At 34.8% G+C, this 27,083-nt stretch overlaps 2 protein-coding genes and 1 pseudogene across 2 annotated transcripts; 2 read left to right on the top strand and 1 right to left on the bottom strand.

Moving 5' to 3' along the window:
- Positions 1–3,989: 3,989 nt before the first annotated feature.
- On the bottom strand, positions 3,990–5,946 carry LOC106085762 (glucose dehydrogenase [FAD, quinone]-like; annotated as a pseudogene).
- Positions 5,947–17,741: 11,795 nt separating this feature from the next.
- Positions 17,742–19,947, top strand: LOC106085758 (glucose dehydrogenase [FAD, quinone]). Its single transcript, XM_013250162.2, has 2 exons — positions 17,742–18,237; positions 18,300–19,947. Exons 1-2 carry the CDS (start codon positions 17,953–17,955, stop codon positions 19,869–19,871), a joined length of 1,857 nt encoding a protein of 618 aa, XP_013105616.2. The 5' UTR covers positions 17,742–17,952; the 3' UTR covers positions 19,872–19,947.
- Positions 19,948–24,077: 4,130 nt separating this feature from the next.
- Positions 24,078–26,089, top strand: LOC106085759 (glucose dehydrogenase [FAD, quinone]). The gene is made up of 2 exons (XM_013250163.2): positions 24,078–24,443; positions 24,501–26,089. Exons 1-2 carry the CDS (start codon positions 24,141–24,143, stop codon positions 26,058–26,060), a joined length of 1,863 nt encoding a protein of 620 aa, XP_013105617.2. The 5' UTR covers positions 24,078–24,140; the 3' UTR covers positions 26,061–26,089.
- Positions 26,090–27,083: the final 994 nt, after the last annotated feature.

The following is a 27,083-nucleotide window of genomic DNA, read 5'->3' as shown; positions in this document are numbered from 1 at the left end:
GAACTATTGAATTATGATATGAGATTAAATGAACTGTCGTAGTACATTAAAAAACTTTTGAATTATGAAACCTAGCCTGTCTTGCCGCGAAGCTGAAATTAGTCTATTTTGCATTTTGTCAAAGCATCGACCCGTTTTGTGTGGCACCAACAAAACACTCATGGTAATTGTCGAAGGGAATATAGGCAACAACACCACACAAGAGTAGCTGTAAGCATTGACAATGTGGGCAACAAATAAACACTGGCCTTAGCAAGAGAGGAATTTTGTGTAAACAAGTTACCGTTATGCCGAAGAGTATAAAAAGAGCAAAGCCGGCTTGAAAAGGGACAGTGAAGTGTAATCGTGACAGTATCCAGGTAAGTGGAGTGAAACAGCCTTTTGTGTGCAGAGCCTGTAGATGAACATAGTCGGCAGAGTTTTGCCCAGTTTCCACAAGACATAGGAGCCGCTGAGCCAGTGAATACGCGAATCGTCAACCCGTTAGAGAAGCACGTCCCGTGAGAGAAGCACGTCTCCGAAACCAACATAGCCAGCAAGTCGCCTTTGTCCTTCAGACATAAGAGCCGCTGAGGCCGCGAATACACCCACGTGTCGTCTGCCTACGAGCATCACCCAGTGACTTAATGCCGTGAGTGAAGCTTGATTTGGTAGAAATTGTGTATGTAAAAATGTTTGCAGAAGCCATGATGGTGATTTCCGGCTGAACTTGGCACGACCCGGCTGAACTTGGCACGTTTTTAATTGTTATTTCTTGCTTTGCATCCATTTTTCCTTTTCTTATTGACTAATTTTGGCAGGCCACCGATAACAAACCACCTGTTATCGATTTTTGTATTATCTCTACTAATGTTGGTAAGCACAACAGCCACCACAGACAAAAGTGCAGAACCAAAATACTTTAAAACATTTAACTGCCATCTCTTATACATATCTATATGCATATATACATACATATTCACTACAAATGAATCGCCTGATTTGCAACAACTAAACACCTCAATGTACACTGATGTGCCCCCTAAGCTATTGTTTATTTTAATTAGAGATAGAGCTTTGACATGCACACACCTACTAGGAATTATGTTCTTGTATAAGAAGCAGAGGCAACACCTCAGCCGAACGAAGCCACACGAAGAATCTTCATGTATACGAACATAGCTGGGTTTTTTCTCTGTTTGCATAAATGTAAGTCACTGAGATAGTGAATGGTGAAGTGTGTGTGTGTGTATGTGTGTTTGCAAATTCTCCTAATTAACAAACATATGATGCAATCTCATTAATCTTATGTTTGGCGACTGATGGCTGGCATTGTTTTATTGTTGCAATCCCCATAACCTTAGCTCATCCATTTGTTTCGAAGAGAGAGTGCGTTTAGGTTTTGTAGCTGGTATATACTCATGATAGTCCTCATTAGTATGCATGATACCAATACACAGCTGAGTGTTATCTATCGGTCATAATATTGGCACGCTTTATGGACATACATATGTAGGTATGTAGAATTATTGGTGCGAATTGCTTTGACCAAAATGAACCCTATGTTGACAGGGGGAGAAGAGGGGAACATTTTGCAATGCAAATTTTGAACATGAATATTCCATTAGGGACCAGAGGCAAAGTTCTCACATATCACTGTGTGTTGTCCGCTTCAAGTTTAGGCTCTATGCTAAGGGGTCTCCTTTTTATAACCGAATCCGAACGGCGTGCCGCAGTGTGACATCTCTTTGGGGAGAAGTTTTTACATGATACCTCACAAATGTCGTCAGCATTAAGAAGGAATAGCAAACGTTGAACATTTATTCTGATGTTCTCACTGGTATTCGAAGGCGTTTAGCGTCCTAGGCGGATATGCTAACCTCTGGGCTATGCTGGCCTCCTTATAAACACTACGAAGCTCATATAAATGAAAAATAGGAATTTTGTTGGGACCGATAGTATTAGCTACCCTCCTCGTGTCTACGTTCCTGGTCTACTCAGATAAGAGAATGAGACGGTATGGTTTTGAATGGGGACACAATGAGATCCTACATACGCTGCCATGTATGCGAAGACCCGCAGACTGACTCGCTGGGTACTAAAGTGGAAATAGACCGGTGCTAAGGCGACGGCGGTGTTGAATAAACGATTGCTCCATACTTTCGATTCTCTTCTTCCGTTCCTTTATCTCGCAGACTCTTCTTCAAAAATGACCAAAGTTTTGTATGGAAAGAGATTGTTACAGTCCAAATCGGTCATTAACCTGATATAGCTCCCATATAAACCGATCTCAAACGTAGCCCGCATTGCCATACCTCTTCGGAGAGAGGTTTTTCAAGGCAAAGTACCCTACAAACGTCGCCTGCAATAGGATCGAGTAAACACAGCGGAGCAAAATTCTATAAGGAACACACAAACAGTTTTTATTAAAAAATATTTTTTTTTTTGGAAAATATTTTTTTTTTTGGAAAATATTTTTTTTGGAAAATATATTTTTATAAAAAATGTATTTGTACAAACTTTTTTTCAAAAAAAAAAAAAATTTTAATATATTTTTTAAAAATAAATTTTCAATATTTCTTTTTTTAAATTTTTTCCAATTTTATTTCTCAGAAAATGTCGTAAGAACTTTACTTGTACTGAAAATTTTGTCAAAATTTTATTTTTTTTAAATATTTTTTTATAAAATATATATTTTTGGTAAAATTTTTTTTAAAAATATTTTTTTAAAACCATTTTTTGAAAAAAATATATTTATTTGAATATGTTTTAATTCTTTTTTTTAAACAAAAAATATTATTATTAAAAACATTAAAAAAAACTTTTTTTTAACATTTTTTTAAAAACATTTTTTTAAATAAATTTTTTGAAATATATATTTTTATAAAATTTTTTTTGTACCAACCATTTTTTTTTCAAAAACAAAAAATTTAATTTATTTATCTTTATATTTAAAAATATTTGTATAAAACATATTTTGTAAAAATATAATTTCCAAAAAAAATATTTTTAAAAAAAAAATTATTTTAAAAAAAATAAAACAAAAAATTTTTTAAAAAAATAAATTAAAAAAAAATTTTTTAAAAAAATATTTTTTAAAAAAATTTTTTTTTAAAAATATTTTAAAAATTTTTGCACCAAAAATTTTTTTCAAAAAAAAAAATTAAATTTATTTACTTTATTTTTAATAATATTTGCATAAAATTTTTTTCTTTGAAAAAAATTTTTGTGCAAAAACATTTTTTGTAAAAATAAAATTTCCAAAAAAAATTTTAAAAAAAAAAAAAAATTACTTTTTTTAAAATTTAAAAAAAAAAAAAAATTTTGAAAAATTTTTTTAAAAAATATTTTCAAAAAGAATTATTTTTTTAAATGTTTTCAACAAATGTTTTAAAAAAATGTTTTTTTTAATGTATAATTTTTAAAAAAATTTTTTCTTATAAAGACGAATATTTTTAAAAAATATATTTATCAAAATATACATATTTTGATAAAAATTTATATATTTTTAAATATATTATTAAAAAGGTATATTTTTATAATAGTATGTTTTTAAAAATTATATTTTTTTATATACATATATTTTTATATATATATTTTAAAAATATAATTTTTTTATAAATATTTCTTTGAAAAAATTTTTTATGTATAAAAATATATTTTTTATAAAATTATATTGTTTGAAAAATTATTTTTTAACAATATTTTTTTAAAATTTTCTTTTTAAAGAAATTTTTATAAAAATATATTAAAAAAATATTTTCTTTTTTCAATATTTCGAAAAAAATATTTTTTATAAAAATATGTTTAAAAAAAAAAAAATATTTTTTTAAAAAATATTTTTATTTAAAAAAATATTTTTTTTAAAAATATTTTTATTTAAAAAAATATTTTTTTAAAAAATATTTTTATTTAAAAAAATATTTTTTTAAATATATAAATATTTTTAGTATCATCTTTTTTTAACAAAATTTGTATAGAAATATTTATATTTTTGTTTTTATAAAAATTTATAATTCTTCTTTCAACTCTTCGTCAGTTTTCCCTCCTACTTGCCATTGGTCTTTAATCATATCGGCTGCTTTTTCCGCAATCATTATGGTGGGACCATTCGTATTGGCACTAGTCACATAGGGCATAATGGAGGCATCTACCACTCGTAGATTATCGACACCCTTGAGTCTCAATTGAGGATCTACACAGGCACTTTTATCATTTGCAGCACCCATTTTCACAGTGCCCGTTTGATGATAGCAAGTACCAGAGAAATATGAGGCATAACAACGCCAATATTCGGGACTTTTAAAGGTTAGCTTATCACACTCCTCTATGGGTATGTGAATGATTTCGGCTTGCATCTCCTTAAAGGCGGAGGTTTGTTCTAAACTTTCCATGTACTTGAAACCATTCAAAAGGATTTGCATATCCTCGTCTTGGGAGAAGTAGGCAGCATCTATGAGAGGTGGATCTTTGTATGAAGAGGATTGCAGTTTAAGCTGCCTTTTGATGCAGGATGGGATACCAATACAAAGACATCAATGAGATCATAGTTTTCCACTTGGTCCAGCAGATATTGCTTGAAAGCTGGCTTCGCCTCCATGGCATTGAGATAGAGTTGCAGGAATACAGATTTCCCCCTGGTGAAAGTTATATGATGCATTTCCACATCTGGATAGGGTTCGGGATTAGAGGCATTGGTCTTTATGAAACCCGTCAAGGAGGTGGGGCCAATGCCAGTAAAGGGTCCACTGTTATGCATGATATAGTCATAGATGCTATCTAAATCTTTTTTAGGATCGCCAGGTTCAGCTGGAACACGAATGTAGATATGGCCTATGACATGGTCCTGCAGATTTTCACCCACGGGCAAATCATGAATCACTGGTATATTCAAAGGCTCCAAAACATCTCGGGGACCCACTCCCGAGAGCATTAAAAGCTTGGGGGCATCTAAGGTTCCAGCTGAGACTATGGCCTCTTTGCCAATCTTCACTTTGAGAGAGTGTTCTTGTCTTAGCTTAAATTCCACTGACTCCACTTGATCGCCATTTTTATTGAAATTCAATTTTGTCACCTGGGCATTTTTGATAACCTTCAGATTGGGCCTTTTGCTGACTTTGGCCAAATAGCCTTTGGCGGAACTGGATCTCTGGCCATCGACAATGGTGCCCTTTACATGAGCATAGCCCAGATAGCTACCCTCCAGGAAATCCTCTACCTGGGGTATACCCAGCTCAGCCGAACCGCGTAGGAATAACTCCGATATATGCTCATCGAAACGACCAAATTCATTGATGGTCATATGGCCAAGGGGGTGAGAGTCATCACCTTGGGGCGTTATGGATTTTTGCAAATAAGGCCAGACCTGATCGTAGCACCAACCTTCACTGCCTTCGGCACACCAACGATCGTAGTCGCGGCGATTACCTCTCACATAGAGCATGGCATTGATGGCTCCCGAACCGCCCAAGGTTTTGCCACGGGGCCAGTGGCATTGATTATTTTCCCAGGCCTTGCAGGAACGCTCATTGGGTAAGGGATGATAGGCGTACGTGGCATTTGAATGTTGGTTATAGAACAGCAGAAGAGGAATCTTAATTTGAGGAAGCTTTGAGAACAAAGAGCAGACATTTGAAACTCAAAAACTTACCTCCGATTCTGGAGGAGGATCACCGCCTGCTTCTAAAAGCAAAACTTTCCATAGGGGATTCTCACTCAAACGGCTGGCCATAACCGAACCAGCAGATCCAGCTCCAATTACCACAAAGTCAAAAGTATCCAAGCCCTTGCGCAAAGCCTCATCGCCATAATCCTCTGGCCATTCATCCACTCGCGAGATATTACATTGAGCAGTTAAAATACTTTGGACCAACAAAGTCACCAGTGCATTAACTGGGCCCACACTCGGTATGGCACACTGAGCGGCTAAACTTGTAGCTGCCGACATCTGTACAACGTTTAACTTGAATCGCTACCAACCAAATGAGCGTATTATGTGGGAAAGACTATCTGTATAGTTTGAATATTTGCTCAGCTTATCGCTGGTTGGTGGTGTAGTTGCTGCTGCCGCCGCTGTTGTTGTTTCTTTCAGACATCAGAATCTCACCGACTTCTTTTTCTTTTTGAGATGGTCAATAACCCAAAAACAATTTTTGACTCTCTGAATTTCTATCTGCTTCTACCAGCAGACTAGGGCTGCCGGCAGAATTTGACTATTTGGGAATAATTAAAATAGAGAAAACGTATTCAAGAAATCTGTTTTGAAAAAAGCTGCTCTTTTGCCTAACGAATTTATGAATTTAAATTTCATTATTTGGCACATCTCTGTGTGTGGTGAAAATAACACTGTGATACATCAAAATTTTTCAAAGGTTTTGATGTACGGATTCTGTTTTGTTTGAGTCTATGCGAAACGAAAATTTCATATTTTAAACAAAACTTGTTGGTAATCACAGTGGTTGAAGTGTAAAAAAATTTTATAAAAAAAAAAAATTAAAATAAAATGTTCTTGGACTATTTATTATGTAAAAGAGAGAAAAGTGAGAATTTGCCCCTTTTCGGTTCCTGGTGGTAATGTTCTTCCTTAGGGTAATGTTCTCATTAGGAGAGGGATGGCACCTCAGACATTTCGGCTCAAATATGGATATCAAATTCGTTCTTTATTCCCAACGGAAATTAAGTTTAGTTTAGGGTGTGCTTTAGGACGTACTCCAAAACATTTGACTCCAAAATTGAATATCAAATTAGTTTTCTACTCTCAAATACCTCTCATTTGAGTCCCATATTGTCATAATGGGTCAAATTTGACGTATCTTTAGGAGGAAAAGCGCCACCTAGACTTGAACGCAAATTTTAATGTCATATTCGTAATCTACTCCCTAATACCTTTCATTTGAGTCCCATATAGCCATGGTCGGCTAATATGCCCATTTTGGAGGTATTTGGGGGTGGGCGACCTCCCAATACTTGGACCTAATCTTTGATGCCATATTTGTAAGCTACTGCCTAATACTTTTCATTTGAGTCCCATATTGACACGAACTTCGAATATATCTGTTTAGAGGAGTTTTGTGGTTGGGGGGCGGGCGCATGGTATTTGGACCCAAATTTTAATACCATATTCGTTTTCTGGTCTCCAATACCTTTCATTTGATACCCTTATTGTGCCCATCGGACCACTTTTGCATATGGGTGGCGTTTTTGGGGTAAGGGGGAGGGTCCGCCTTCGATATCTAAAAATTATATAGCGTATGTTTCCTTCTAGACAAACGTACACAATCTATGAAAATTATAAGAAAATCGGTTCAGCCAAGTATCATATAGTCATAATGGGTCCATAAGAAAATCGGTTCAGCCAAGTATCATATAGTCATAATGGGTCCAATGACGTTTTTGAGGGGTGGCGTGACACCTCATACTTCTATTTGATTTTGTATGCCAGATTCGAAATCTACTCCCGAATACCTTTCATTTAAGCCCCATATTGAAATCAACGTCCAAAATGTCAGTTTGGGGGAGTTTTGGGGCTGGGGCGGCTCGATGGATACTTGGACCCAAATTTTAATACCATATTCGTATTCTACTCTCCAATACCTTTCATTTGATACCTATATTGTCCCGATCGGTTCACTTTTGATTTTGGATTGTCCTTTTAACATAAGGGGGAGGGTCCCCCCTTCCGATATCAACCTACACAATCTGTGAAAATTTAAAGTTGATCTGTTCAGCCATTTTTGAGTTTATATGGAACAAACAAACAAACAAACCGACAAACAAACAAACATAAATTGATTTTTATACCCACCATCGAAGGATGGGAGCATATTCATTTTGTCATACCGTTTGCAACACATCGAAATATCAATTTTCGAACCTATAAAGTATATATATTCCTGTTCGTCGTAAAAATCTAAGACCATCTAGCCATGTCCCTCTCTATGTTGAAATCACGTCACAGTCTTTAAAAATACTGAACTGAAATTTTGCACAGATTCATTTTTTTTTGTCCATTTTGTCTGGGGCGGCCCGATGGGTACTTAGACTAAAATTTTAATACCATATTCGTATTCTAATCTCCAATACCTTTAATTTGATATCTATATTGTCGCGATCGGTCTACTTTTGATTTTGGGTTGTGTTTTTGGCATAAGGGGGAGGGTCCGCCCCCCTTCCGATACCGAAAAATTATATAATCCATTTTGGGAGTTTTTGTGGGGATGGGTTAACCCCCTATACTTCGACATGAATTTGTATGCCAGATGCGTTATCTACTCCCGCATACTTTTCATTTGATACCAATATTGTCCCTATCGGTCCACTTTTGATTTTGGTTGGTGTTTTTGGGGTAACGGGGGAGGGTCCGCCCCCTTCCTTTATCAATAAATTACAAAACCTATTCCTACTTCCTGATCATATTCGTATTCTACTCCCAAATACCTTTCAGTTGAGTCACATATTGTCATGACCGTCAAAAAAGACTATTTTAAGAGGTTTTGGGTTTGGGGCGGCCCCCCGAGGTACATGGACTCAACTTTTATTATGAAATTCGTACTCTTCTCTTGAATACCTTTCATTTGAATCCCATATTGTACCGATCGGTCAACTTTTATTTTTGGGTAGTAATTTTGGGGTAAGGGGAAGGGTCCACCCCCCCTTCCGAGTTTGAGTCTATACGGAACAAACAAACAAACCGACAAACCAACAAACACGAACTGAATTTTGTATATAAGATATTCTCCACCACAGAATGGGGGTATACTAATTTTGCACTTCTGTTTGTAAATCCTCGAAATATGCGTCTAAGACCCCATAAAGTATATATATTCTTGACATTTTAAGTCGATCTAGCCATGTCCGCCCGTCTGTCCTCCCGTCCGTCTCTCCGCCCATCTGTCTGTCAAAAGCTTACTAATTTTCAAAGGATTAAAGCTTCAAGCCGCTAGACACACGGCACAAATACTTCTTATTAGTGTAGGTTGGTTGGGATTATAAATGGGCCATATCGGTCCATGTTTTGATATAGCTGCCATATAAACCGATCGGGGATTTTGACTTCTTGAGCCTCTAGAGGGCGCAACTCTTAACCGATTTGGCTGAAACTTTGCACGAGGTGTTTTGTTGCAATTTTCAACAACTGTGCTAGGTATGGTTTAAATCGGTCCATAATATGATATAGCTGTCACATAAACCGATCTGGGGTCTTGACTTCTTGAACCGCTAGAGGGCGCAATTATTATCCGATTTGGCTGAAATTTTGCAGGAAGTGTTTTGTTATGACTTTCAACAACTGTGCTAGGTATGGTTTAAATCGGTCCAAAAGCTGATATAGCTGTCACATAAACCGGTCTGGGGTCTTGACTTCTTGAGCCGCTAGAGGGCGCAATTATTATCCAATTTGGCTAAAACTTTGCATGAGGTGTTTTGTTATCATTTCCAACAACTGTGCTAGGTATGGTTTAAATCAGTCCATAATATGATATAGCTGTCACATAAACCGATCTGGGGTCTTGACTTCTTGAACCGCTAGAGGGCGCAATTATTATCCGATTTGGCTGAAATTTTGCATGAAGTGTTTTGTTATGACTTTCAACAACTGTGCCAAGTATGGTTCAAATCGGTTCATAACCTGGTATAGCTGCCATATAAACCGATCTGGGATCTTGACTTCTTGAGCCGCTAGAGGGCGCAATTTGTATCCGATTTGGCTGAAATTTAGCATGAAGTGTTTTGTTATGACTTTCAAAAACTGTACTAGGTATGGTTTAAATCGGTCCAAAAGCTGATATAGCTGTCACATAAACCGGTCTGGGGTCTTGACTTCTTGAGCCGCTAGAGGGCGCAATTATTATCCAATTTGGCTGAAATTTGGCACATAGTGTTTTATTATAACTTCCAACAACTGTGTAAGGAATGGTTAAAATCGGTCCATAACCTGATATAGCTGCCATATAAACCGATTTCGGATCTTGACTTCTTGAGCCGCTAGAGGGCGCAATTATTATCCGATTTGGCTGAAATTTTTCATGAGGTGTTTTATTATAACTTCCGACAACTGTTCTAATGATGGTCCAAATTGGTTCATAACCTGATATAGCTGCCATATAAACCGATTTCCGATCTTGTCTTCTTGAGCCGCTAGAGGGCGCAATTATTATCCGATTTGGCTGAAATTTTGCATGAAGTGTTTTATTACAACTTGCGACAACTGTACTAAGTATGGTCCAAATCGGTTCATAACTTGATATAGCTTCCATATAAACCGATTTCGGATCTTGACTTCTTGAGCCGCTAGAGGGCGCAATTATTATCCGATTTGGCTGAAATTTGGCACATAGTATTTTATTATAACTTCCAACAATTGTGTTAGGAATGGTTCAAATCGGTCCATAACCTGATATAGCTGCCATATAAACCGATTTCGGATCTTGACTTCTTGAGCCGCTAGAGGGCGCAATTATTATCCGATTTGGTTGAAATTTTGCGTGAAGTGTTCTGATTTCACTTACAACAACTGTGCCAAGTATAATATAGCTCCCATATAAACCGAACTCGGATCTTGCCCTCTTGAGCCGCTAGAGGGCGTAATTATTATGCGATTTGGTTGGTATTCAGCATCAAGTGTTTTGATATAACTTTCAACAATTGTGCTAAGGTATGGTCTAAATCGGGTCATAACCTGGTAAAGTATCCCTATAAACTGATCTTTCCATTATACTTCTTGAGAAATTTTGCACAACGACTTCCACTTTGGTCTCCAACATACCAAATATGGCCAAAATTGGTTTATACCTTGGTATATCTCCAAGAGCGTAGCCATTCTTATTTATTATCAATTCTTTCCCTATTTAGTGATATCGGGCAAAGAACTTGACAGATGCGATCCATGGTGGAGGGCATATAAGATTTGGCCCGGTCGAACTTAGCACGCTTTTATTTGTTTTAATTAGAAATTTCTAAAAATAAATGAAACTTCTTAGGAAAAAAAAAAAATCAAATATACAAAGTGACTTAAAAAGCCAAAGATATCTTCGTTTTCCATGGATTCCAACAAAATCGAATTGAAACTTCAGTACCTCTGTATAGTATTTTGTTCAAGTTTTGTATTCTAGTGTAATTGTTTAGCGAATTTAATAGCCATTCAAATGAAGCGAAAGTTCAAGGAGAAGTGAAAACAAAGACAAACTTGTTGGTGTTGTTTAAAAAATCTAATTTTGGTTTCTATAAAAAATTTTTTCTATATATATAAAAAAAATATTTCAGTTCATTCGGATAAGAATTGAGTCTTGTAGGGACTCAAGAAGCAAAATCGGGAGATGGGTTTATATGGGAGCTGTATCAGGCTATGGACCGATTCAGACCATATATAAGAAGAATGTTGAAGGTCATGCGAGAAACCGTTGTACAAAATTTCTTCCCAATTGAATGAGAATTGCGCCCTCTAGGGGCTCAAGAAGTCAAGATCCCAGATCGGTTTATATGGCAGCTATATCAGGTTATGTACCGATTTACACCATACTGAGCACAGTTATTGGAAATCATAACAAAACACCTCATGCAAAATTTCAGCCAAATCGGATGAAAATTGCGTCCTCTATTGGCTCAAGAAGTCAAGAACCAAGATCGGTTTATATGACACCTATACCAGATTATGAACCGACTTGAATGATACTTAGCGCAGATGTTGGAAGTGATACCAGAACACCACGTGCAAAATTTCAGTCAAATCGGATAGAAATTGCGCTCTCTAGCGGGTCAAGAAGTCAAGACCCAAGATCGGTTTATATGGCAGTTATATCAAACAATGGACCGATTGAAATCATACATAGCGCAGTGGTTGGAAACGTATAAGTTGACCTTTGGAAAAAAGTATATGTATATCTCAGTCCCTGGGTTCCCAATATAAACCCCCAGGCCCACTGTGTCCTCTGGCTTTGATCCATCCGTGTAATATGATCTTCCTGATGGCAATACTAGGGTTCCGTCAATCTAAGACTGTGCCGATGGCAGCAGTGCCTCGCACTCGACTTCAAGGTTCATCTCAGGTATCCGATTATACCGCGATGGCATGAGCTGCTCCCATCCTCAATCCATTCTCCCATCGCCTTAAGTCTCATAGCGGCAGTGGCTGCCTCACACTTAATCTGTGTGTCAATGGGTCGGATATTTAGAATAGTCTTCAGTGCCCCAGTGAGCGCTGTCCTCATCGCCCCGCCTATGACAAGACAAATTCGTTTTATAATCCCAAAACCTTTAATTTGCCACGGTCGGTAAATTTGTACTCTCTCTAAATGACAAGTTTGCTGGAAATTTTAAATGAGGCTCCCTAAAGTATGCTACGAATTTTAAATGCTTTTAAAGCACACAAATTTAAATTTCATTCCATTTACCAGTGGTACATATGAAAGCGAAATTGGCATAGTCAAATACATGAGGAAATGCGACATAGATGATATAACAATTTTATTGGGGATTATTACGGTTAGAGCATTTATCAGATAAGTGTTATAACGCAAAAATTTTGTTAATAATGTTATTTCTTATGAAACTTCAATTAAATCGTTAGATCTCAAAATAGAGAATATAAAACCCAGTTGAGATCATACGTGTAGTGTTATACTGTTGAATTGTAGTATCTAGCAAAGAGTCTCAGTGAGAGGCCAGGCGGCGCAAGGCGAGTTATTGGCGCCTTTTAATGAAAATATAGCTACAACAACAACAACATTGTATAACAGTTAACAAAAACACCCGAGAACTTTTATATTATTATACGTTACCCAATATTTAAAGTTTGGTAGCAGATTGAAAAGATTTTGCAGTCATGAAACATTGAACAAAAGTTGTATAATAGTTTAGGTACTTAAGTATTAAGTGTTATACTTTTACTTTGGAAATATTTATTAACTTTTAACTAGTGAAATGAAGCCGAGAAATATATATTTCAAGTTTTGTAGTACATTCAAAGAATTTGGAACGAAAATAATGGAGTTTGAATCCACAGTACAATTGTTATATAACAGTTAAGGTAATTAACCCTTACGTGTTATACTGTCATAATAGCGAATAAAAACTTATTTTTTCGGAAATTATAATAATCCAATTTCACTCCGCCAAAGAGTGTGTAAAGAGTCACCGAGTAGATCTATTGTATAACAGTTATCAAAATTATGCCATAAGTGTTATATTGTCGTACTTTACCCAGTATTATTATTTTTTGGAGAAATTTAAAGGCTTTGAAGTGAGAGTGAAGGCTAAGTTGGAATTATTATGCGTATAACAGTGAGGGAAACAAAACTAAAGAGTATGTTAAGGGTCACCGACTAGACCTATTGTATAACAGTTATCGAAATGTTGCGATAAGTGTTATATTGTCGTACATTACTCAATATTTTTTTTAAATTGTTTTTTGAAGAAATTTCTATTTTTTTAAAGAAATGTAAAGTCTTTGAAGTGAGAGTGGAGGCTACGTGAGAATCATTATGCGTATAACAGTTAGGGAAACAACACTTAAAGTGTTATACTGTTATATATTAGTATATAAGTTCATTTTGTCAGCAATTTTAAATAAATTTTAACTGGTCATATAATGGAACAAGAGTCACAAGGTTTCATTATTGTATAACAGTTAGGGCAATTATTCAATTGTTGCATAACAGTTTAGGTAATTTACCTTTACGTGTTATTCTGTCAAAATAGCGAATATAAATTAATTTTTTCGAAAATTATAATAATCCAATTTCACTCCACCAAAGAGTGTGTAAAGAGTCACCGACTAGATCTATTGTATAACAGTTATCGAAATTATGCCATAAGTGCTATATTGTCGTACTTTATTCAGTATTTTTTTATTTTTTGAAGAAATTTAAAGGCTTTGAAGTGAGAGTGGAGGCTAAGTTGGAATCATTATGCGTATAACAGTGAAGGAAACAAAACTAAAGAGTATGTAAAGGGTCACCGACTAGATCTATTGTATAACAGTTATCGAAAGTATGCGCTAAGTGTTATATTGTCGTACTTTACTCAATATTTTTTTTCTATTATTTATTTATTATTTTTATACCCACCACCGAAGGATGGGGGTATATTCATTTTGTCATTCCGTTTGCAACACATCGAAATATCCATTTCCGACCCTATAAAGTATATATATTCTTGATCAGCGTAAAAATCTAAGACGATCTAGGCATGTCCGTCCGTCTGTCCGTCTGTCCGTCTGTCTGTTGAAATCACGCTACAGTCTTTAAAAATTGAGATATTGAGCTGAAATTTTGCACAGATTCTTTTTTTGTCCATAAGCAGGTTAAGTTCGAAGATGGGCTATATCGGACTATATCTTCATATAGCCCCCATATAGACCGATCCGCCGATTTAGGGTCTTAGGCCCATAAAAGCCACATTTATTATCCGATTTTGCTGAAATTTGGAAAAGTGAGGTTTGTTAGGCCCTTCGACATCCTTCGTCAATTTGGCTCAGATCGGTCCAGATTTGGATATAGCTGCCATATAGACAGACACTCCGATTTAGGGTCTAAGGGCCATAAAAGCCACATCTTTTATCCGATTCCACTGAAATTCGGGACAGTGAGTTGCGTTGGGCCCTTCGACATCCTTTGTCAATTTGGCTCAGATCGGTTCAGATTTGGATATAGCTGCCATATAGACCGATCCTCCGATTTATGGTGTTAGGCCCATAAAAGCCACATTTATTACCCGATTTTGCTGAAATTTGGGACAGTGAGTTTTGTTAGGCCCTTCGATATCCTTCGTCAATTTGGCTCAGATCGGTCCAGATTTGGATATAGCTGCCATATAGACCGACCCTCCGATTTAGGGTCTAAGGGCCATAAAAGCCACATCTTTTATCCGATTCCACTGAAATTCGGGACAGTGAGTTGTGTTAGGCCCTTCGACATCCTTTGTCAATTTGGCCCAGATCGGTTCAGATTTGGATATAGCTGCCATATAGACCGATCCGCCGATTTAGGGTCTCAGGCCCATTAAAGCCACATTTATTATCCGATTTTGCTGAAATTTGGAAAAGTGAGTTTTGTTAGGCCCTTCGACATCCTTCGTCAATTTGGCTCAGATCGGTCCAGATTTGGATATAGCTGCCATATAGACCGACCCTCCGATTTAGGGTCTAAGGGCCATAAAAGCCACATCTTTTATCCGATTCCACTGAAATTCGGGACAGTGAGTTGTGTTGGGCCCTTCGACATCCTTTGTCAATTTGGCCCAGATCGGTTCAGATTTGGATATAGCTGCCATATAGACCGATCCTCCGATTTATGGTGTTAGGCCCATAAAAGCCACATTTATTACCCGATTTTGTTGAAATTTGGGACAGTGAGTTGCGTTAGGCCCCTCGACATCTTTCTTCAATTTGGCCCAGATCGGTTCAGATTTGGATATAGCTGCCATATAGATCGATTTCTTGATTTATGGTTTTGGGCCCATAAAATGCTCATTTATTGTCCGATGTCGCCGAAATTTGGGACAGTGAGTTAAGTTAAGCCCCTTGACATACATCTGCAATATCGCAAAGATCGGTCCAAATGTAGATATAGCTGCCATATAGACCGATATCTAGGTTTTAGGTTTTGGGGCCATAAAGACGCATTTATTGTCCGATGTCGCTGAAATTTGAGACAGTGAGTTTAGTTAGGCTCTTCGACGTCCTTCTTCAATTTTGCCCAGATCGATCCAGATTTGAATATAGCTGCCATCTAGACCGATCTCTCGATTTAAAGTCTTTGCCCCATAAAAAGCGCATTTATAATCCAATTTCACTGAAATTTTACATAGTAACTTATGTTAGGCTTTTCAACATCAGTGTCGTATATGGTTCAGATCGGTTAATTTTTAGATATAGCTACTGTACTTATTACTATTTGGTCCAAATCGGAACATATTTTGATATAACTGATATGGGTCATAAGGTATGAAATTTTCACCGAATTTTGATGAAAGGTGGTTTACATATATACCCGAGGTGGTGGGTATCCAAAGTTCGGCCCGGCCGAACTTAACGCCTTTTTACTTGTTTTTTATTATTTGTTGAGGAAATTTTTATTTTTTGAAGAAATTTAGAGGCCTTGAAGTGAGAGTGGAGGTTACGTGAGAATCATTATGCATATAACAGTCAGGGAATCAACACTTAAAGTGTTATACTATTATATATTAATATAAAAGTTAATTTTGTCGGCAATTCTAAATAAGTTTTAACTGGTCATATAATGGAACAAGAGTTACAAACTATCATTATTGTATAACAGTTAGGGCAATTATTCAATTGTTGTATAACAGTTTAGGTAATTTACCTTTACGTGTTATACTGTCAAAATAGCGAATATAAATTAATTTTTTTGAAAATTATAATAATCCAATTTCACTCCGCCAAAGAGTGTGTAAAGAGTCACCGACTAGATCTATTGTATAACAGTTATCGAAATTATGCCATAAGTGTTATATTGTCGTAGTTTACTCAGTATTTTAATTTTTTGAAGAAATTTAAAGGCTTTGAAGTGAGAGTGGAGGCTAAGTTGGAATTATTATGCGTATAACAGTGAGGGAAACAAAACTAAAGAGTATGTAAAGGGTCACCGACTAGACCTATTGTATAACAGTTATCGAAATTTTGCGATAAGTGTTATATTGTCGTACATCACTCAATATATTTTTTAAATTGTTTTTTGAAGAAATTTCTATTTTTTAAAGAAATGTAAAGGCTTTGAAGTGAGAGTGGAGGCTACGTGAGAATCATTATGCGTATAACAGTTAGGGAAACAACACTTAAAGTGTTATATAAGTTAATTTTGTCGGCAATTCTAAATAAGTTTTAACTGGTCATATAATGGAACAAGAGCCACAAGGTTTCATTATTGTATAACAGTAAGGGTAATTATACAATTATTGTATAACAGTTTAGGTAATTTACCTTAACGTGTTATACTGTCAAAATAGCGAATATAAATTAATTTTTTTGAAAATTATAATAATCCATATTGACTCCGCCAAAGAGTGTCTAAAGAGTCACCCACTAGATCTATTGTATAACAGTTATCAAAATTATGCTATAAGTGGTATATTGTCATACTTTACTCAGTATTTTTATTTTTTGAAGAAATTTAAAGGCTTTGAAGTGAAGAAGGATCAAGAGTCACAAGCTATCATTATTGTATAACAGTTAGGGCAATTATACGAAAATTGTTATACATTATACATTTCTTTTTAATTTTGTTATTTATTTGGAGGCATTGAAGAGAAAATATCGCCAAGAGTTACAGTCGTGGAACATATAACAGCTACACAATCACCGGAAAACTGTTATACTGTTATAAATAATTCAATTTTTCGTTTATTTTATACGTTAGCCAATGTTTTAAGTTAAAGTAAGGTTAGGTTAGGTCGAAAAGAGTGTACGGACATTAGTCCGCCCCATGCCACTATGGACATACACCTAAGCCATTTTAAGTTAACTGTTATACTGTTATACATAATTTTATTTCTTCGGTTACTTTATATGTTCGTCAATATTTTAAGTCTTTTTATAATATTTAAAGGATTTGGAGTGAAGATAGAATCATGTATAACTGCACCAGAGTTGTATTCTAATTAAGATAATTAAGTGTTATACTGTTATATATTAATTAATCAGTTTACTTAATTTTTATTTTTTGTGTTTCTTTTAAATTTTAAATTTTATTTTTTTGAAACACAATTGATTTATTTTTTACCTTAGAGCACTTAAAGGCCTCTTTAGTCCATTTGTTATAGAAGCTTATGGAGTTGCCATTATCACCTAATGCCATGACTGATAATGTTAAATGGTAATACATTAGCAAAATTATTGCTCGTTAAAGGTTTGGGGTAACAAAAAATGCAGGTGGTTGAATTTACATTAAGCAAATTTAAAACTTTGCAAAGTATTTAAACGACAGTCCAATTACGAATACGTTAAAGTAAAGCTCTGCAAGCATGGCATCAACTTCTTGGTGCACAAATTCCCAGTGTTCGGCTCCCAGTGTGGGAGCCTTAAACACCATGGTTTCATATTTAACCGAATATCTATTGGAAGCCACCTGTGACATAAATCAATGGAAAAATTCCACCAACGATACGCCCAATGGTGGCCTTAGTTACGATTTTGTGGTAGTGGGAGCAGGATCAGCCGGTTCTGTGGTGGCCAGCCGTCTTAGTGAGAATCGTCAGTGGAAGGTTTTAATTTTGGAAGCTGGAGGAGTTCCACCGCTGGAAACAGAGGTGAGTTATGGTGGACTAAACTTCCAATATATCATAAAATCCTCTCCTTTCTCCAAATATAGATTCCCGCTTTGGCTATAAATCTGCAGCATACCCAATACAATTACAATTATTATACACAACCTAACGGGAGATCCTGTTTGGCTTTGAAGCATGATCGTTGCTATTGGCCTCGTGGCAAGGTGTTGGGCGGTTCAGGGGCCATTAACTTTATGATATATTTGAGGGGCAATCGTCGCGATTATGATGCATGGATGGATTTGGGAAATACCGGTTGGGGTTTTGATGATGTCTTGCCCTATTTCGAGAAATCTGTAACACCACCTCAAAACGAGGACCCACAACATCCCAAAGGTTATATAGAAATCAATTTATTCGAGAGAGCCAAAATCTATGAAGAGGTCTATGCAATGTTGTTAAAGGCAGCCCAGGAAATGAATCTTCCCTTACCCCAAATGTTTGATCAGCATCATACAGTGGGCTATGCTTTTAGTTTAGGTTTCGTTGAGAATGGCCAACGAACAACCACGGCCAAGGCATTTTTGAATCGTGTGGGGCCATATCGCCAAAATTTACAACTAATGAAAAATGCCCAGGTGATTAAAATGAATTTCGAAAACAAAGATAATATGAAGCGAGTCGCTTCACTGGAGGTTATGGTCAATCAAAAGAAGCGCCTGAAAATTAAAATCAAAAAGGAGCTCATATTGTCAGCGGGTAGCATAGATACACCCAAACTTTTAATGCTCTCCGGCATAGGTCCCCAGGAGATTTTGAAACCCCTCAATATACCAATTATTCGAAATTTGCCCATTGGCAAGAATCTGCAAGACCATGTCTTTGTTCATTTATTTGTAAAGTTTAATGGCTCACAACAAAACTCTGAGCAGCAGCTAGACGATCTCTATGAATATTTGGTCTACAAAAAAGGGCCCTTGGCTTCATTGGGCATATCAAGTCTAGTGGGTTTAGTGAATCTTAACGAAGAGGCGGCAGGCAACACCACCTATCCTGATGTACAAATTTTAAATTTTTCAATGCAGAAAAATGAAACTGAAAAAATGGAAACCTATTTACAAGATGTAGTAATGAAGGAGCAGCCGAAAGATTATCTACTTCAAGTAGTGAAAGAAAATGCCATATTGATTTTCTTCATAGTTCTACTACATCCCAAATCTCGTGGAACTGTAAGCCTAAACTCCAAATCATACAGAGACTCGCCCCGCATAGATGCCAATTATTTTGCTGAACAAGAAGATGTAGACACTATGGTGAAGGCTCTCAACTTCATGGATAGATTTGTCAATACCACAGATTTGCAGGAGAAACAGGCGGAAATTGTGCAAGTGCCCTTGGAGGCATGTGATCAACATCAGTTTAAAAGCCAGGAATATTGGCAATGTTATATCAAGTATATGTCCTCGACAACTTATCATCCGGTGGGCACTGTAAGAATGGGTCCAATGGCAGAACCCACCTCAGTTGTGGATCCACGTTTGAAGGTGGTGGGTTTGGCAAATTTACGAGTTGCCGATGCCTCTATAATGCCTACCACAGTGAGTGTTAACACCAATGCACCCACCATAATGATAGCGGAAAAGGCATCGCATATGATTAAAGAGGATTGGTCTTGACTTTGAAAAATAGAAACAAAGGGTTGTTGTTGTAAATATTTGAGGTCATAAATACAAGATAGGCATATTATATGAAGTTTCTTGTTATGTATTTGGATTAGATACGAGGATAAAAGATGGTGAGTGTACCGGCGTTTTGGAATTCTCCAAAATGGGTAATCTAAACTGGGCGGTATTTTCTCCCCCTCAAGATATATTTGAATAAATTGGGTAATCCAAACTTGGCGACATTTTCTCCTCCTCAAGATATACTTGAAGAAATTGGGCTTCGGAATTCTTGAAAGCTTCGGAAGCCAAAAGGATGGGATTTGAGTCAACTTTGTTTAGAAGAAGACTGAGCCACTATTTTAGAGTTATTGCACCTGTAGCTGTTATAGTAGTAAATATAGAGTCACAATTTGCCATAATTGTATAACAGTTAACAATATTATCCAAAAAGTTTTACAATGTTCTACTTTACTCTATATCTCATGTTAAGTAGAAGATTCAAAGAAATTTGATAGATAATAGAGTCAGGATCCACTGTACAACAGAAGTATAACAGTTGTGTAAGTAACCATTAACACGAATAAGAGTGAGTATAGAGTCACACCCCACAATCGTTGTATAACAGTTAACAAAGTCATCCAAAAAGTGTTATATTGTTATGCATTTCTCAATATATTACGTTTAGTGACAATTCAATGTATTTGGATTGAATAAAGAGTAATGAGCCTTCGTACCAAAGTTGTATAACAGTTATGATAATCATCCCATACTCATAATACTGTTATACATTAGTACATGTTTTTATTTTTGAAAATTTTATTTAACCTTTAGCCCGAAAAAGTGTGAGTACAGAGTCACAAACAAACAATTATTGTATAACAGTTAACGAAATTATTCAAAAAAGAGATTTCAAATGATATAAGCTGATGATGGAGTAATGAGCCGCTTCACAATATTAGTATAACAGTTAAGGTTATAATCCGAAATGTATTATAGCGTTATAAACTAGTATATAGTTTTATATTTTCCAAAACTTTAATTGGTATAACAGTTAAAGAAACTATTCGAAAAGTATCATATTGTTCTAGGTTATTCGAAAAGTGTCATATCCAAACCTTTAATTGGTATAACAGTTAAAGAAATTATTCGAAAAGTATCATATTGTTCTTGGTTATTCAATATTTTAAGATTGGTGAAAATTTCAAAGAATTTGCAGTGAAGATAACGTCATGGGTCACTGTATAACAGTTAAGATAATTAACAATTGACAGTTGTAATTCTATATATTAGTATATAAAATTATTTTTTTCGAAAATTATTTAACTTTAAACTTGGAAAATAGTAAATATAGTCACAATATACAACCGTTGCATAACAGTTAACAAAATAATCCAAAACTTTTCACAATGTTGTACTTTACTCAATACCTCATGTTTAGTAGAAGATTCAAGGAAATTGGACCGATTATGGAGTCATGGGCCACTGTAAAACTGATGTATAACAGTTATGGTAGTTATCTGAAATGTGTTGTACTGTTAGTAGTACACAATTTGGTATTTTTCGAAAATCATAATTAGCCATTAACCCGGAAAAGAGTGAGTATAGAGTCAAACCCTTCAATCATTGTATAACAGTTAACAAAATTATACAAAAAGTTTTACAATGTTGTACATTACTTAATATCTCATGATCGGAAGACAATTTAAATAAATTAGACTGATAACAGAGTCATTAGGCACTGTATAACAGTTATCCAAATATGTTATACTGTGATATATTAATATTTAATTTAAGGTTTTCGAAAACTATGAAACATCATTAACCCGAAAAAGATTGAGTACAGAGTCACACTTTACAATCATTGTATAACAGTTAACAATGTCATCCAAAAAGTGTTATATTCTAATACATTTCTCAATATCTTAAGTTTAGAGATGATTCAAAGATTGTGGATTGAATATAGAGTCATGAGCTTCTGTACAAGAGTTGTATAACAGTTAAAATAATTATTTTTGAAGCGTTATACATTTATACTTTAGTATGTATGGTTATTTTTTCAAAAATTTTATTTAATTTTTAACCAGAAAAAGAGTGGGTATAGAGTTGCAATCAAACAATCTTTGTATAACAGTTAACAGATATATTCGAAAAAAAAAGATTCCAAAGGATTTGGACTGAATATTGAGTAATGAGTCGCTATACAATAGTAGTATAACAGTAAAGGTAATAATCTGAAATGTGTTATAGTGTGATATATTAGTATATAATCTTTTTTAGTTAAAAATTTTAATTTGCCACTAATCCAAAAAGCGTGAGTACAGAGTTACAACCAACAATCAGTGTATAACAGTTAACGAAATTATTCGAAAAGTGTCATATTGTAATACGTTACTCAATATTTGGAGTTTGCTAAAAGACTGAAAATATTTGAAGATAGAGTCACTACACAAAATTTGTATAACAGTTAAGGATATACACTATTAACTGTTATACATTTGTATATAATTTTATTTTTCGACAATTTAATTTAGCTATTAATCCAAAAAAGAGTGAGTCCAACCAACAATCAGAGTATAACAGCTAACTAAGTTATAGGGAAAGTGTTATATTGCTATACGTTTTTCAATATTTCAAGATTGGTAGAAATTTCAAAGGATTAAGAGTAAAGATGTAGCCATGGGGACTGTAAAAAAGTTAAGATAATTAACTATTAACTATTGAACTTTTATATATTAGTAGTAAATATAGTCACAATATACCATCATTGTATAACAGTTCACAAAACTATAAAGAAAGTGTTGCCATGTTCTGTTTTACTCAATGTCTCATGTTTAGTAGAAGCTTCAAAGAAGTTGGACTGATAATAGAGTCATGAGCCACAGTACAACAGATGTATAACAGTTATGTCAGTTATCTGAAATGTGTTATACTGTTATACATTACTATATAATTTTATATTTTCGAAAATTATAGTACGCCATTAACCCGAAAAAGAGTACAGAGTCCCAGACTCTACAATTATTGTATAACAGTTAACGAAATTATTCAAAAAGTAATATACTGTTATACGATCTTCAATATTTTAAGTTTGCTAGAAGACTCAAACAATTTGGAGTGAAGATATAATCATGAGTCACTATACAAAAGTTGTATAACAGTTAAGGGTGTACACTATTGACTATTTTACTGTAAACATTTGTATATAATTTTATTTTCCGAAAACTTTATTTAGCACTTAACCCCAAAAAGAGAGAGTATCACATATAATCATTGTATAACAGTTAACAAAATGATTGTAAAAGTGTTATATTGTTATATGTTGTTCAATATTTTACGTTTTGTGGAATAAAGAACAAAGTATTTGCAATTAGGATAGAGTCAGGTGCTAATGTATAACGCTTGTATAACAGTTGAGATAATTAGGCATAAAGTGTTATACTGTTATACTTTGGAACATTGAGTAATTGTATAAAAATTTTAATTAGCTTTCAACACTCAAGAGTGTGTATGTAGAGCCAAAAGTTAGATTTTAGTATAACAGTTACTGAATTTATGTATTATAATGGTATACCGTTATACCTACAGCAGTTCAGAAAATTATTCGAAAAGTGTTATACTTCGATGCATTGGTATATGTGTATATAATTTCATTTTGTCACAAATTTTTATTGGCAAAATAGTGAAAATAGAGTCATGAGCTAAATTTTTTGCACATCTTTTTAAGTATAACAGTTTAGGCAATGTCCGAAATGTATTATGTGTACTGTTATACATTAGCGCAATATTTAAATTTTCATTCATTTTCAATTTAAAAAATTCCCAAAGAATGATATTTTGGTAAAATTTCTCTAAGAAATTAAATTTTAATAAAATTTCCCAAAAAAATTACATTTTGACCAAAGAAATGTAATTTTGACAAAAATTTCCTATAGAAATAAAATATTGACAAAATTTTATTTTTTTGGGAAATTTTTGTTAAAATTCCATTTCTATTTTTTGCCGAATTGAACCACATTTCCTGTAGAAAATAGATTTTCAGCCCTAATTTTCATATGATTTGGCCTAGCAGCGAAAATTGTAGTCTATTTTAAGGTTTCTTATCAGTTAATGGGCCGAACGAAATGATTAACCTTAACCAATTCGATGTTATGCCATTGAATTTCTACTCGTATATAAATAACCTGCATTTCGCTCATTTCATTTAAACTTCAAGTTTAAGTGCCATACAAGTGCATATAAGCGTGACTTTAACATTTGGGGGCTTTTTGTACACCATACGGAATGTTTGTGATTGGGAATGCCAACCACTGTCATCAATGCCCTGCCCCCAGTGTGGGAGCTTTAAACACCATGGTCACCTTGCTCACGGAATATCTTATGGGGGCCCAATGTCAATTGGCAAGGTCAGAATTATATCCTAGGGATTATGGTGATACTGCCTTAATGCATGGTTTGGAAGCTTACGATTTTGTGGTCGTAGGTGCAGGTACAGCAGGATCCGTAATCGCCAGTCGCCTTAGTGAAAATCCCCAGTGGAAGGTGTTGGTCTTGGAGGCTGGTGGCAATCCACCACAGGAATCAGAGGTAAGTTTAGCATTTGAAACATTAAGCGGCCTATTGAAACTTTGTCCTCATTTTAAGGTGCCTGCCTTGGCTTTTAGCACCTTGCACAGCCCGTTTGTCTATAACTACACCACATTGGCCAATAATCGTTCCTGCCTTGGCTTTGACAACAGCCAATGCTATTGGCCGCGTGGCAGAGTTGTGGGGGGATCTGGAGCTGTCAACCTTTTAATGTATCTTAGAGGCAGTCGTGAAGTTTATGATGAGTGGTTGAATATGGGCAATGCAGGATGGGGCTATGATGATGTTTGGCCTTATTTTGAAAAATCTGTAACACCCCCCAACAACAATTCCTCATCACAGGGATATATAGAAGTGAATTATTTTCAGAATGTGCTAAAGGAGGTTTATACCACACTCTTTAAGGCAGCCCAAGAAATGGGTCAAGCTCTGCCAGGAGAATTTTCTAAAGATAATTATAAGGGATATGCTCGTATAAAGGGCACCGTTAAGAATGGCCTGCGTACCACCACGGCCAAAGGTTATTTAACACCAGCCTCCCAACGTTCCAATCTGCATGTTATCAAACAAGCCCAAGTTATGAAATTGGATTTCGATTCCCAAAATCAGAAAGTGAAAACGGTAACATTTCGCCTTAGAGAAAGACGAACTCTCAAAGTTAAAATCAAACGAGAGGTGATTTCGTCGGCTGGTTCCATAGATACACCCAAATTGCTTATGCTTTCTGGCATAGGCCCAACAGAAATGCTACAGCGTTTGCACATACCTTTGGTAAAAAACTTGCCTGTGGGCCACAATCTCCAAGATCATGTCACGAGTTTGGTGTTTGTTAAATTCGAAGACCCCAATTTAGTTACGGAACAAAGTTTGGATAACATCTACAATTATTTGGTATACAAAAATGGCTCCCTGGCCACTATAGGTCTTACCGATCTGGTGGGCCTAATAAATTTGAATGATTCCCACCAAAATCATGATTTGGAAATAATTCATAGGAGTTTTAAAAAAGGCGAAAAGATGGTTTTGCAAAACTTTGCCAAAGGCATTTCAATGAAAAAAGAAATAACCCATCATTTGCTACAAACCCTAGAGAATCACGATTTACTTGTATTTCTGCTACTGCTAGTCCACCCCAAGTCTCGGGGAACTATAAGTCTTAAATCAAAATCTCCCAAGGATCCTCCTCTCATAGATGCCAACTATTTTGGTGAACTCGAGGACGAGCATAACATGGCAAAGGCTTTGAAATATCTGCAAACATATGTGGAAACCCCAGCCTTACAAGAAAAACAGGCGGAAATAATTGAATTGCCTTTAGAGGATTGCCAACAATTGGAATTTAAAAGTATGGAATATTGGCATTGCTATATCAGGTATATGACCACCACTTGTTATCACCCGGTGGGTACAGCTAAAATGGGTCCCCAAACCGACAACACTTCAGTGGTTGATCCTAGCTTAAGGGTCAAGGGAATTAGTAATTTACGAGTTGTGGATGCTTCCATAATGCCTACGATACCGGGGGTAAATACCAATGGTCCAACGATTATGATAGCCGAAAAGGCTGCTGATATAATTAAAGAGGATTGGTTAGAAGCCAATAAAGGGGAAAAATAAAATTTTTGAAAAAATTTACAAAAATTAATTTATTGAAAAAAAAAATAAATAAAAAAAAACATTTAAAATGAAATATGAAATTTTGGAAACACAGGAAATTTTAGAAAAATAAGATTTTGGAAAAGAACTCTTAAAAACATAAGGGACAATAAAAATTTATTTTAAAAAATTAAAAAAAAATATATATAAAATTTTAAAAAAAATCTTTCTATAAAAAATTTGTGACGAGACTTTTAAAAAAAATTATAACAAAATTTTATCTATAACAAAAAATTGTGGCAACATTTTTTCTAAAAAAAATGTGGTTAAATTTTATCTACAAAAAATGTGTGGCTATGTTATAACAAATTTATGACGAAATTTTTTATTAAAAATTTGTGGCGAAATTTTATTTTAAAGAATTTTGTCAAATTTTTTTTCATATAAAATTTGTTGCTAAATTTTTTTTTTATTAAAATTTGTGGCGAAATTCTTTCTTAAAAAACTTGTGGCGATTTTTTTTTATAACATTTTTTTCGAAATTTTTTCTATAAAACATTTGTGGCGAAATTTTTTTTAAAAAAAATTCGTGACGAAATTTTTTCTTAAAAAAATTTGAGGCGAAATTTTTTCTAAAAAAAATTTGAGGCGAAATTTTTTCTACAAAAAATTTGTGGCGAAATTTTTTCTAAACAGTTTGTGGTTAAATTTTCTATAAAAAGGTTTTGGCCAAATTTGCTCTAAAAAAATTTGTAGCAAAATTTTTTCTTTCAAAAAAATTTTTGGCGAAGTTTTATATAAGCAGTTCATAGGGAAAATTTCTACAAATAATTTGTGGCAACATTTTCTCTATAAAGCATTTGTGGCGAAATTTTCCATAAAAAGTTTGTGGGAAAATTTGTCCATAAAAAATTTATGCCGAAATTATTTTCTATTAAAAAAGTTTTTCCAATTTTTTTTTTAACAATTTGTAGCGAAGTTTTTTCTACAGAAAATTTGTGGCGAAATTTTCTTTTTTAAATTGTGGCGGAATGTTTCTTAAAA

This window comes from Stomoxys calcitrans, chromosome 4 (assembly GCF_963082655.1).
Source record: "Stomoxys calcitrans chromosome 4, idStoCalc2.1, whole genome shotgun sequence".
Classification (NCBI taxonomy): Eukaryota; Metazoa; Arthropoda; class Insecta; order Diptera; family Muscidae; genus Stomoxys; species Stomoxys calcitrans.
The sequence above is the reverse complement of the archived record's forward strand: the minus strand, read 5'-3'. Positions and strand labels throughout refer to the sequence as shown.

Excerpts from the sequence above, each read along its gene's own strand:
- LOC106085759 (XM_013250163.2), top strand. The coding sequence starts at position 24,141 with ATGTTTGTGATTGGGAATGCCAACCACTGTCATCAATGCCCTGCCCCC. Across the intron at positions 24,444-24,500 it reads ATCCACCACAGGAATCAGAG|GTGCCTGCCTTGGCTTTTAG; the intron begins GTAAGTTTAGCA and ends CCTCATTTTAAG.
- LOC106085758 (XM_013250162.2), top strand. The coding sequence starts at position 17,953 with ATGGCATCAACTTCTTGGTGCACAAATTCCCAGTGTTCGGCTCCCAGT. Across the intron at positions 18,238-18,299 it reads TTCCACCGCTGGAAACAGAG|ATTCCCGCTTTGGCTATAAA; the intron begins GTGAGTTATGGT and ends CTCCAAATATAG.